At 57.5% G+C, this 12565-nt stretch overlaps 1 protein-coding gene across 3 annotated transcripts in view; it reads right to left on the minus strand.

Annotated features, from left to right (window-relative positions):
* The window catches only part of TMPRSS13 (transmembrane serine protease 13), a 29157-nt gene that overhangs the window by 11299 nt on the left and 5293 nt on the right, over nucleotides 1–12565 (minus strand). For 2 of the 3 annotated variants that reach the window (XM_043579457.1, XM_043579455.1), the window contains exons 2-6: nucleotides 6930–7125; nucleotides 5803–5907; nucleotides 3368–3406; nucleotides 3150–3272; nucleotides 2069–2198 (exon numbers count right to left, since the gene is read on the minus strand). In XM_043579457.1, coding sequence (XP_043435392.1) covers nucleotides 2069–2198; nucleotides 3150–3272; nucleotides 3368–3406; nucleotides 5803–5907; nucleotides 6930–7125 — 593 coding nt within the window. The remainder of the gene's footprint in view (nucleotides 1–2068; nucleotides 2199–3149; nucleotides 3273–3367; nucleotides 3407–5802; nucleotides 5908–6929; nucleotides 7126–12565) is intronic. The other variant, XM_043579456.1, reaches the window with a different exon arrangement.

Here is a 12565-nt window from a genome sequence, read left to right on the forward strand (position 1 = left end):
TCAAAGTGTGGTCCCATCCCGGACAGCAGCATCAGCACCGCCTAGGAACTTGTTAGAAATGCAAATTCCTGGGTCCTCTGAACCCTAGACCTACCGAACCAGGAACTCTGGCCCCGTGTTTTTAACAGGCTCTCCGGGTGATTTTGGTGCACATGCAAGTTCGAGAAACACTGACCTGGCCCTTCTCTAGCCAAACTGTGATCCACAGGCCAGCAGCAACCATACCCCGGACCTGCTGGGCCAGACTCTGCATTTTAAAGATCCCCACGTCATGGGTTTGTACATTAAAGTCTGAGAACCCTGTAGTCGCTTACCAGATCTCAGACCACAGTGTCTATAGGAATCACCTCGGGGCATTTATGAAGCAGGTTCTAAACCCCAATCCACAGATTCTGATTTGGGGGTGCATTTTAACAAGCACCCCAGGCGATTCGGATGAGGGGGATGCATGGATCACTATCGGTGTGGCACTTCTGTGCACTTCTAGAACACGATACCCCTTGTACGAGAGTGGGCCTTAGTGCGTGCCATTCCTCTCCCTGGGGGCTCCTCCGTTCCCTGCTCTCTGCCAGGTGCACCCCCTCCTTTGCCCTTATCATTACACGTCACATCGTATCTTGGTTATTCGTTCGAGCCTCTCTTGCCCACACCATACCAGAGATTCTCTAAGGGCAGGGATCTTGTCTGGGGGCCACACGGTCTCTGGCACATATTAAATCTCAATTACATTCTCTGAATAAACGCCACTATCTACTGAAGCCCCAGGGAGGCTCAGATTTGCATAAGGCCTCACAACCCCATGATGAAAGATGTGTACTATCTTCCAGCCGGATCCCTTGGGTCCCTCTCTGACGATCAGAACTCTGAGGCTGAAGTGAGGGCAGAGAACAGGTTCTAAGCCCCAGCCTCCGAGCCCCGCTTCTCAAGGTGCTTCTTCTACAGAGAGTCCTCAGCGGCATCCTAAACCCTTCTCCCCACGACCTCACACACCCTGGTGAACCCCCCAAAGCGCAGACCAGCAGGGAGGACGGAGTTGGCTCTGTGGCCTGCAAATAAGGGAAGGATGGGGAACCCCTTCAAGCAGGAAGGCTGTCCTAACCCTACTCCCCGCCCCACCCACTAACATCAGCTTTGGTTGGAAATCTTGAGAGCCAAAGATTCTAAGACTTTACCTGGCCACACCTGCCCGTCCCCTTCCCCCCCCCTTTTTTTAAAAAAATTTTTTTTTAATGTTTATTTATTTTGGGGACAGAGAGAGACAGAGCATGAATGGGGGAGGGGCAGAGAGAGAGGGAGACACAGAATCGGAAGCAGGCTCCAGGCTCTGAGCCGTCAGCCCAGAGCCTGACGCGGGGCTCGAACTCACGGACCGTGAGATCGTGACCTGAGCTGAAGTCGGACGCTTAAGCGACTGAGCCACCCAGGTGCCCCTCCTTCCCCCTTTGATGAGTTCCAGCTCAAGCCACAACTGCTGTAGCTCAGAGCCCCAGCCCCTAATTCCCAGCCGTGAGGAGAAGACAAGACAGGCCCCAAAGCCCATCCCCCTCACAGGGCCACCGCGACCATTAAATGCAATCACTGGACACAAGGCCACTTCGATGCAGAGAACCGGGCGGGAGTGACCTCCTCCGGCAGATCTATAAATAATTACTTTGGCCTCGTGGGAACAACTTACCCCCCAGGCTTGGGCTCCCGAGGCCACTGTCTCTGCCTAACTCAAGAGTGTCCTGAGCTAGTGCTCTCATCCCTGGTCCTCGAGGATCTTTTTTATCTTCTTTTTTTAATGTTTATTTACTTATCTATTTAGAGAGAGAGCAGGTACAAGCTAGTGGGGGAGGGGCAGAGCAAGGGACAGAATCCCAAGCAGGCCCCGCGCTGTCAGCACAGGGCCCCACACGGGGCTCGAACTCACAAACCGCGAGATCGGGACCCGAGCCAAAATCAAGAACAGGACGCTTGGCGGACTGAGCCACCCAGGTGCCCTTTCAAGGTGCCCACAATGAGCCTGAGAGGCCCCTGCAAAGAGCCCGAGGCATCCCCAAAGCTGGGACCCTGGGGAGAGGTTTACCTCATGAAACCCAGCTGCTGGCACGTCTTCTCTGAGTAGGAGTCGTTCCAGCTGTCACTGCAGATGGGAAGCCACTGATGGGAGGATCCAGAGTAGACTTTAAGCAGAGACTTGTTCCAATCAAACCTCACTGCCAGGCAAGAAAAGGGCAGAGCGGGCTTTCAGCACCCAGGAAGCTCCAAAGTCTTGAGGAATGTCCTGAGTGAGGCTCTGAGATGCTCCTGTCCTAAGGCTCCTCGCTGGGGCCTGGGGAACGTCCGGGAGCCAGATCCGGGAGGTAATGATCACTGGCCAGGGCTCAGAAGCCCCAGACACTCAGTAGAGGCAGAGCCAAGGCAGGGGCTGGGGCAGGGCGGACAGCCCTCCATGCCACAGGACCCAGGGGACCTCTGCTGGGAAAACGGGGTGAGCAACGCCAGGAGGCAGCACCCCAAGAGGGCAGTGACATGCCCGAACGAGAGAGTGACAAGGGGAATAGGGTCTGTGATCCGACTGCGTGTTCAGTCACAGAGAGACGTGCTTATGGGCAATGATACGCGTAAACACACAGGCGATATGCACCCACAGACACCTGCATCGGGGCTAGACATAGACAACGGGGCTATACATAGACACCTGCATCGGGGCTATACATATACATAGAAAGCACTGAGGATCAGGGCTCAAAGAGACCTTTGTGCTCATCTAGGCCCGCTGTTGACAAACTGACTTTATGAAACCACAGGGGGTGCCGAGTCAGGGGTCACCTGCTGGGCAAAGAGCAGGGGCATGTGGACGGGGCTCTGGACCCCACACCTGCCTCCGGCCAGAGCAGCTTCATTTTGTCTGCTACTCGGGAGTAGACAGATTCTGAGAACTACTAATCTCGTCCATTTCACAAATTAAGAAACTGAAGCCCAGAGAAGGTAAGTGACTTGCCCAAGTCACACAGCACCCCAAGCCAGGTTTCAGACCCAAGGCTACTGTGACCAGAGCCCAGGTCCTCCGGCTCTCTGTCCACTGCCCCCTATTCAAGCTCATGGGCGGTTTGCAGTGTGCACTCACACCCTCTCACACACGCACCCGTGCCCAGCGTCCTTACCACAGCCCAGCTCATCACTTCTCAGCTTACAGTCCACGACCCCATCACAGCGCACGGCATGTATGGGGCAGCTCTCCACTGGCTCCTTGTACTTGATTCCTGTGTGGCCCCGCCAGAAGTAGACTGGAAAACAGTGAAGCAGACAGCCGGGTCACTGCCAGCCCCCGGGAGACCAGACGCTAAGCAGCCCGAGGCCCTGGGGGTTCTGAGACACCGACCTGCAATCCCTCTTGGACTCTGGGGCTCTCTTCCCCCATCTGTATGGAGAGAAAGGCTGCTCAGGAATGCTCCAGAATGCTCTGGAAAGCTCCTGCAAGCAGGGTAGCACCAGGCAGACTCAAGCAGCCACCCAGAGAGAGAGAGAGAGAAAGAAAGAGGGAGGGACAAAGAGAGAGACAGAGAGGGAGAGGGAGGCGTGGAGGCGGGTACTGCTTTGGAAGCTTCCATGCCCTACATGGGCCAGAGCGGTGACCAGAGAAAGCCCTCCTCCAGCATCCCAGAGCCCCCCTCTCAGAGCCCTTCTGGCATCCATTCATCTCTGCTCTGTGGGTCATGGCAGAGACATTTCTGTCTCCACAGTCCCCACACGCAAGCACTAGCCATCCTGTCTTCTCCAAGGCCATTCCTTAGTCCCAGAAACTCCTGGATTTTCTTCCTTCTCTTTCTCCCCTAAACAAGGGATGTGTCCTTTACTCAGTTCTTGCCCCATTACTTGTCTTTATGCCTTTAAATGTCTTTCCATTCAAAGAAAAATTCTAGGTGGCTGATTCCCAAATGCACAAGCTTCACAAACCATGTGTGAAAGTCAGCCTCGTGACTCCCTCTGTCTCAAACACCAACCTCTTCTCAAACTGGGAGTCCCATCCCTCCTGCCTGGAGACAGCCTCCCTCGAGTGCCCAAGAAACCCGAGTTCTAACTCCTCACCCTGCCCCTCGTCTTCAATCTGCTCCTCAGCCTGACCCCCTGCTTCCCCCACTGACCCTACCACGCGCTCAGTTACCCAAGGTGAAGGTCACCCTTGTGTGTCTGCTCCTTCCAGACCCCGGCACCAATGCCACCTAATGTTTTGGACTTGCCCTTCCTCTCTGTGCCCTGGTCTTCCCCCTCCCACGCCCTGGGCACTGAGGCTCCCGGGAACCCGGGTCAGTCCCCCTCTGAATGGAGGGGCCACCTTGACAGTCAGGGGACTTCAAGAAACGTTGTGAAACCACACCATGACTATAAGCCTATCCGGGGGGGGGGGGGGGGGCCCTTGGATGCCATCTCATCCCTTCAGGGGTCATTCCCCTCTCAGAGGATGGCCGGGGGGTTCCCCGGAGCGCTGCCCTGTGTGGGAGGGACAGCAAGTCCTGGCTGGAGGTTCACATGGACACCATGTGGCAGGCACCGGGCTGAGACCTTTATGTGCGTCGTGACAGTGACGCCGCCACCTTGTCAGGCATGTGGGGACACTGAGGCTTGAAGTTAATCCATTTGCTGTGGTCGCACAGCTGGTAAGTGGCAGAGCCCGGATGTTATGGTGGGCGGGGGGGCGGGGCATGCCCTTAACCAACACACTAGCTCCCCCTGCGTCATCTCCTTCCTGGAGCAGCCTGGCCAGCCCGTGTTTCCCTGCAGTGGTCCAGCCGGCTCCTCACCACATGTGCTGCCTCTTTAACAGAAGCCTAACCCCCGGCCTGGCATTTCAAGCTCTCTACAGTGGGGCCCAGCCATACCCAGACGGCCCCCACGGCCCCAAATAGTATTTTTCCCTCTCTGGCTAAGTGGGTCCCTTCCCTCCCCCACGCCGACCTTGCCCACCTGCCCCCTATGTTTCCTGCAGCTGCTTATCCTGCTCAGATCCCCTGTCAACGTGCCCTCCCGTCTTCCAGGCCGTCACCTGACCCTTCGTGAGCTGGCCTCTACCGTCCCAGCCCACGCAGCTGTCACCTGTTCCTGACGGTCACATGTGACCTTAATTTTCCAGCTATGTCCCTCAGAAGACTGTGATCGCCCTGAGGACAGTGTGGCCTGATGTGTGCTCCCTCCTAAGGTCCCACGCTGTGCTGGGCCCACGGTGGGCTCCCCAGCAGAGAGCCCCAGACCCTGTCCTGGGTATCTTTTCTAAAGTACATGTGTGGGGTATTTTGGGGGGTGGGGAGGTTAAGGAAGCCTAAGCCCCTGAGCACTTTATCTCATTGTCTGAAAATGCCTGACTTTCTCTACTCTGTTTTTTGGGTTTTTTTTTTTTTTTTAAGTTTTTAAAAAAATAATGAGCACTTTTAGGTTTTGTGCCCTCATCTCATTTATTCCCCATAACCCAGTGAAGTCTTTATGAGCACGGACAGGGCACAGAGTAAGTCAAACGAACTGAATGAATTTAACCCCATCCGAAGATGCAGAAGCTGAGCTCAGAGTGGTTCACTCTCCCGGGCAAGATGCCCAGGAAGTAGCACAGACGAAGCCCGAGCCCGGTTCCCCTTCACCCCGTGTCCTCAAAGGGGCCTGCAGGCCCTGTGGTCCAAGGCCATTTGCAAGAGTGTCTCCAGGGGGCACGGTAGCCAGCGAGTGTGCGTTCCCCACTCAGGACTCCCCGCGCCGCACCCCCATCCGGGGACCCCACTCCAGCCTGCCATGACCAGAGCCCGCCCCTGCTCCCTCCGTGAAACTCACAGAGGATGATGAGCGACACCACGAGGGCGATGAGGAGGAGGATACATCCGATGAGTGGCAGCCGCTTCTGGCCCTCCTGCCAGGTGAACTTGGGCAAGCTGACACCTAGGGACAGGGCAGGAGCAGGGGAGGGTAAGGCTGTTGAGAGGGGTCCGGTGGAGCGGAGGAGGGAGGAGGAAGCAGGCTGGCCTGGGAGGGCCCCGTTAGGACCCCTGCACTCCAGAATGTGACGCCACCTCACCCGGTACCTGCAGCTCCCTTTCACTAAGCACCTACTACGGGCCAGCCAGGCATTCGCAAGCGTTCTCTCATGTAATTCTCAAGGCACCCTTGTGAGCTGCGCGTTACCAGGTTCATTTTAGAAGCGGGGAAACTGGGGTTCACAAAAAGGTAAAGAACTTGCTCAAGGTTACTTGGCTAGTGAATGGCAGAGCAGGGATTCAAATGAGGTGTGTCTGATTCCAGAGGCCACGACCCGAGGGTCCCTCACCAGCCCTTGAGGAGGGCAAGACTGTGAAAGGGACCCCAAATAGGGACAATTCTCCGGGCCAGTCTGTATTGTGGTGGTGGGGACAGGCCGAAGTCTAGGATAGGAGGAGGGCAGCGTAAGGATGGGCAGGAACACTGTTCTGTTAGGGGCAGAGCCAGCCCCAAGGCCCATCTGGCCGCTGTGACTTCCATCCAGCACCTGAACCACAGAAGCCAGTTTGGAGAGTTGGCGTGTGAGAGCGCCTACCTGGTCAGAATCTCTCCCTTTCCTCCTCTACCACAGATGGACCCGTGATCAGGACCCTGCTCTAGGGCAGACCCTGGCCTCCCGGCAGACCCACGGGGCAGCCTGAGGAAAGAACCCCAGTCTCTAACCGGGCTCTCTAACCCCAGCTCTCCAAATCTGTCCTCTGACCCAGGCTGCCCGGCCCCCAAAGTTACAGCTGCTTCGTTGGACCTGGTTTCTTCTCCCCTACCCCGCTGGCCACAATTTTCCACGGTCTCGGGCTTGCATGGGATGGCTCCTTTCGGCCCCTACCTCCCCGGGCCCCCCCTGCCCACGTCTGACTGTTCCCCCCTCCTCCCCACCCACCGACCCCTTCCCTGTGCTCTTGCCTTCCCCGCAGCGTCCCCCTTACCTGGGCTCTCCCTGGTGGCTGGGGCCGACCTGGCAGGAGATGCCCGGATGGGCACGGCCCCCACTGGTGTTGCTCTAACAAGGTACACTCTCGTCGGAGAGGAGGCCGTGGAGGCTGACCTGGCGGACAATGACCTGCCGGATGCTGACCTGGAAGGGGATGCCCGGGCTGGAGACGTCCGTGCGGGGGAAGCATTCTGAAAACAGAATGAAGGGCATCCCTCAGGCTACTCCCCTGAGAAGCTACTCCCCAACTGTCAGCCCTGCTAAGCCAGCAGATAAATGCCCCAGGGCAAGTGGCCAGGGGTTGAGCAACTCCCCCCCACCCCCCCACCCCCCGCCCCACCGCCCCCTGGCAGGGAAGCATCTGAGAAGAAGAGTATCTCAGGATGGAGTGCAAGTTCAAAAACCCTACTCTCCCCAGCTCCCTACACCCCTCTCCCATCACGGGAATCTACGGAGCGGGCAGAGGGCCGTGGGCCCTCCGCTTGGGGCTTGGGGGCCCTTGCTTTGGCTACCTGGGTATAGGGACCCTCGCTCTGAGAGTCGCTCAGGGAGGTGTGGTCCCCGATGGGGGAAGTAATCACTCTTTCGGCCCCTCTTCACTTCTCTCACCCCACACCCTGCCCCTGTCTTTTGTGGGCCCCAGATTGAGAAAACCACGTTCTTGCTACGAGCTGTCATTGAAGAGTGTGGAAAGCACTCACTCAAGGGAAAACCCTGGCCTGCCTTGCAGCCCACCATTTTCAGTGACCCCAGAATTCTCTTTCACTCATGCACCTGCACCCACACGCACTCGCGTGGGCGCACATGTACCGATTCAGCAGCGCGTCAGGGAAACGGGAGAGGCAAAGCCAGAAGAAGGCACGGGCTGGGGTAGGAGTCTATCCCTCTTGCACAAGATCCTCAACCCTACGCAGCTGCCGCTGGAGTCGTCTGCTCTAACGGACGGGGACAGGGGACTGCCCGCGCTCTCAGAGCTTTAGATGTATTCACTCACTTCACCCTCACAACAGCCCCGTCACCCCCATTTTGCACAAGGGAAACAGAAGCAGAGACGCTAAGCAATGTGATCATGCCGTCATAGCTGGCGAGTGGCAGGGCCAGAGGGGGAGTCCAGAGAGTCAGGCTCGGTGGCCAACCCGACCACGAGGCTCTCCTGCCTCTCTGAGGAGGGACGAGGGTGACAGTGCAGCAGCTGGTCTTAGGAGGCCATCCGTGAATGTGGGGCCTGTTCCTTCCTGGAAAGCGGAGCCTCTGGGGTGCTCTAAATCTAAGAGGGAGCGGGTGGGCAGTCCTGCAGGGCCCCCGGTCCCTGTCACCTCCCTCAGGCCCCTTGTACCGTCTCTACCTCTTTTTTTTTTTTCAACGTTTATTTATTTTTAAGACAGAGAGAGACAGCATGAACGGGGGAGGGGCAGAGAGAGAGGGAGACACACAGAATCGGAAGCAGGCTCCAGGCTCTGAGCCATCAGCCCAGAGCCCGACGCGGGGCTCGAACTCACGGACCGCGAGATCGTGACCTGGCTGAAGTCGGACGCTTAACCGACTGCGCCACCCAGGCGCCCCACCGTCTCTACCTCTTAAGCCCCCTCCGGAAGTCCCCAGGGGCAGCAGGGGGAGCTGGGAATTGACCTGGCGCAGGGACCGCACCTGCCCCTCGTCCCAAGTTCTGCTGAGCACTGACTGGTCTGCTCAGGAAGGCAGCCCAGGAGAAGGAGTGGCAGGGGGCGGGGGGGGGGGGGCACAGTCGGCAGGGCTGTGTGGAGGGGACAGGCTTGGGACCGCTGGGACCTGTTCACAACCCTCACCTGCCACCATGCTTAACATTTGTCATTAGTAAGCAAACCAGTTAAGAAAAAGTCCTCCTCGTTAGCACATCGGCCCAAGGCAACACCATCACCTCCACCACGCGGGGGGGGCTTCTTGTTTTCCTTTTTTAAAACTCCCTTTTCTAAGAGTCAGAGGTAATTGGTTTGGTCACTTCCTCATTGTTCTCGAGGCTGCGAGATGAATTCAAGAAGGAATCTCCAGTCCCTGACCACACTCGGGCTTCCCGCGGGCAGGGACCAGGAGCCATTATCCCAGGGAGTTACTGGGGTTAATTAATGGATGTGGGTAAATACACGTGGACCCAGGTGGCCCCACCAGCTGAGCAGGGACACACTTGTACGTGTTCAGGGACCCGAAGATGGGCTGCAGCCGACACCGCTGAACCAGAGCTCGGATTCAGACGCTAGACTTCCATAAAATGAAGACAGGTGAGCCCCTAGACGCTCCAAGGGGAACAGGACTTGGGGTGGGGGAGGGGGCAAGGAGAGGCGCTGAGGATGTGTTGAAAACACAGCATGCGTCAGCTGACAGCCGATGGCTTCGGAGGCAGGCAGACCCGGGTCTCGATCCTGCAGCCAGCAGCGTGACTTCGGGCAAGCCACTGAACCTTTCTTTCTCTTAGTCTGTAGGATAGGACTAATGATGCTGAGGATTCAGTGAGATAAAATAGAAAATGTCTTGCCTGTATCTGGCACATGGGGGCTGGGCAGGAAATGACCATTTCTCTCTGCCTTTGCCTTGGCCCACACAGCACCCACCTGGATGAACGTCAACAGCCACGAGGCATGACCAAAGGGCCGAAGGTGGCGGGAGCTCATCTTAGGGAGATAAAGGCCAGACGAAGGCCCTCCTAAGACCCAGACTGTTTAGAGCCCCGTGCCTCCCACCAGTGGTGGCCTAAGCCTTAGCACCTGCCCGGGACCCTGGCACTGGGCAGCTCATCTGGCCTGCCAGGCTTCCTTCCCTGCTGTGCTCACACAATAAGCCTTCCCTACCCTTGGGGGCCAATTTCCATTACGTGCGACAATAAAATAATTAGGTCACGATGTAAAGCACTTTACAATCTACAAAAAGCTTCCATGTCTGTGAGCTCGTGAGGTCCTCACTCCATCGTCCCCAGAGACTTTGGTGTTTTTAGAAGCCCATTTGACAGATAAGGAAACCAACGCCCAGAGCTCAGACTGGCCAGAACCACACAGTCGGGATTCTGCCCCAAGCCTGCCTATGTCTGAGCTCCCCTGCCTTCTCGAGTCAGCAGCAAGAGCCCCGGCACAGTCTTCTCCCTGCACCTGTATACAGGGCACTCATTCTGCACTTGGGACGTGGCCTGAGAACTGGGAGCTGGGCCCTTGCAGGGCTGGGAGCACCATGGGGAGCCTGGAAGTGGGGCTGGTGGTTCCACAGGGATCTCAGTCTTGTGGAACTTCTTTCTGGCAGGAATCGCGGGTGGGTGCCGCACTTGCCAGGACCTGGGGGAGCCAGGGGACAGGAGAGACAGTCTGCCAGTCATCAAGCACTCCCCACGCCAGCAAGTGACTCCGGGCCAGTGACTTAACCTCTTTGTACCTCAGATTCCGTATTTGTAAGGTGAGCCAATGACCCTGCTTCACAGCGTTGTTTGTTATAGACGCCATATGGAAAGTAAGGACTTGGGGACCATCAGCTGTGACAGTGGGTGTCTGTTTGTTGAAGACAACGGACTTGAAATAGAAAAATGTGTGCTCAAATATGACTGCATCCATTCCCGAACGGGCTGCCTTGGGCAAGTAAGTGAACACTTCAGTCTATCTCCACACGGGTAAGATGGGACCGATCTCGCCTCCTTCCCCCAGATCACCGCAGGATACACATGAAAGAACCTGGTCTATAAATGTGTGGCACACCACAACAAATGTGGCAGCCTGTTAGGAACTTAACTGGATCCCATCTCAACCTCATCAAAGCTCTTCACAGCTGATAGTGTGAGCCCCATTTAACAGATCTTGAAACCGCGGTCCGGAAAGGTTAAGAAGATGCCCAAACTCACATCTCAGGTAAGTGACAGGGCTGGGGTCCCGGCCAGACCTACTAAGAGCAGGTAGAGTCTACAGTATCACGAGTGTCCCCAGTGACTTCCTTCCCTTCCTTGAGGCTTACGATGTGCAAAAAGCTTCCACACTCATTATTTTATGTGATTCTCACAGGGCCTTGCTAGCAACTGGGCAGGAACCACGATCCCCAGTTAATACGTGAGGAAACTGGGTGCAGGGGACTAGAGAGCATGCCCAAAGCCGCTGAACTGATTGGTGGGCTTGCAGGGACTTATCATAAGCCTCTGATTCTCATTCAAGAGTTCAGGTTGTCCCCACCTGAGCAGGACCCCGGGGCCCTGGTCCCGGTACCACATCACCATGGCAGGAACAGCAGGTGGAGGCCCAGAGGGGGATGATGGGAAGGCTAGGGGGAGGGAATGAGACCAGAGGGGTAGCTGGCGGGGGGCAGGCACAGCGGGAAGCCTGGAGCAGCCAGAAAGGCAACGGGGTGGGGGGACCTCCTGAGCCTTGCTCAACCTTCTCCCCAATGTTCCACCTGCACGGTAGGTCCCAGCGTGCCCACCCACGGCCTTGGCGCACAGGAGGCAGCCAGAAGAGCCCCTGAGCAGGCAAGCGAGGGTCTAGGCAGGAGACTCCCATGGGTCCCTCTTCTCGGAGTCCAGAGAGAGCTGGGGCATGTAAAATGGGACTAATCTTGGGCTCGGTACCCAAGGGGGTGAGTAGTCCCCGGCCAGACTCTAAAGCCGCTGACTCTGAGCCTCAACCCAGCACAAAGTCTGCCCAGGGCTGGGGAGTAGGCGTGTGGGGATTGACAGGGCAATATCCAAGAAAGAGCTGGGGATCCTGGGAGTCCTGGCCTCCGGAGAGCAAGCCCTCTGGCGCCAGAGCCAGGGGGAGGCACGTACAGAGTCTCGGGCCCCGAAGACCAGGGCAAGAGAAGAGGCCTGAGCCCCAGCCCCACAGGAGAGTTGCCGTGTGGGGAACGTGAACCCCAGCAGGGACAGCAGGATGGACAGACAGCCCCAAGACCCAAGGAAAGCAGCCTCCACAGGGAGGCTGTCCGCTCTACCTCCCTGACTCCGAACCTCAACCCGGACCATCACAGGAGGCTGGGAAGAGGTCTCCAGGGGCCACTGGAATAGAAGATTCCACCGCCACCCTTCTTTACCCATTTCACGGCGTGCCGCCCCACCCTGCTGGAAGTTCTTCCTGCTGTCTAACCTGCGACAGCAGCAACTCATTTCCTTTCCTCAGTTCCTGGAGAGCAACTGCTGGCATCCAGCCTCCCTCCTGGTGGCCTGGCCTCACCCTCAGAGCAGATGCCTGGAGTAGGTGGGGGAGAGGGAGAGAGGAGGCTTCTTGCCCAAAGTCCCAAGATACAAGGGGCTGAGCTGGGACCAGAACCGGCCCAATCCTGGCCTTCGCCAGTGAGCAGAAGACCCAGAATGGAACGCAGATGGCCGAGTCCAGGCTCTCCCCAGCCCGCACGCAGGGCAGATGGACAGGGCGCAGCCAGAGCGTGGCCGACTCTGGACCGTTTCCCTGGCCGAGCACTGCCAGCCACTCTTCCCTGGCCCTGCCTCTCCCCGCCCTCCTCCCCCTAGGGTGCTCTCTGAGGTGAGCCCCTGGGGTAATACAGTCGTGAGCCCTCACTTTATCACAGACCAGGCCTATACCCCAGGCTGTCGCCGCCACCACCTGCCTGGGCCTCTGCAGTCCCCAGGGGTCCCTACTCACAACAGACCCCTGGGGGTGTCCTGGGGCATGAGGT

This window comes from Prionailurus bengalensis, chromosome D1 (genome assembly GCF_016509475.1).
Source record: "Prionailurus bengalensis isolate Pbe53 chromosome D1, Fcat_Pben_1.1_paternal_pri, whole genome shotgun sequence".
Classification (NCBI taxonomy): Eukaryota; Metazoa; Chordata; class Mammalia; order Carnivora; family Felidae; genus Prionailurus; species Prionailurus bengalensis.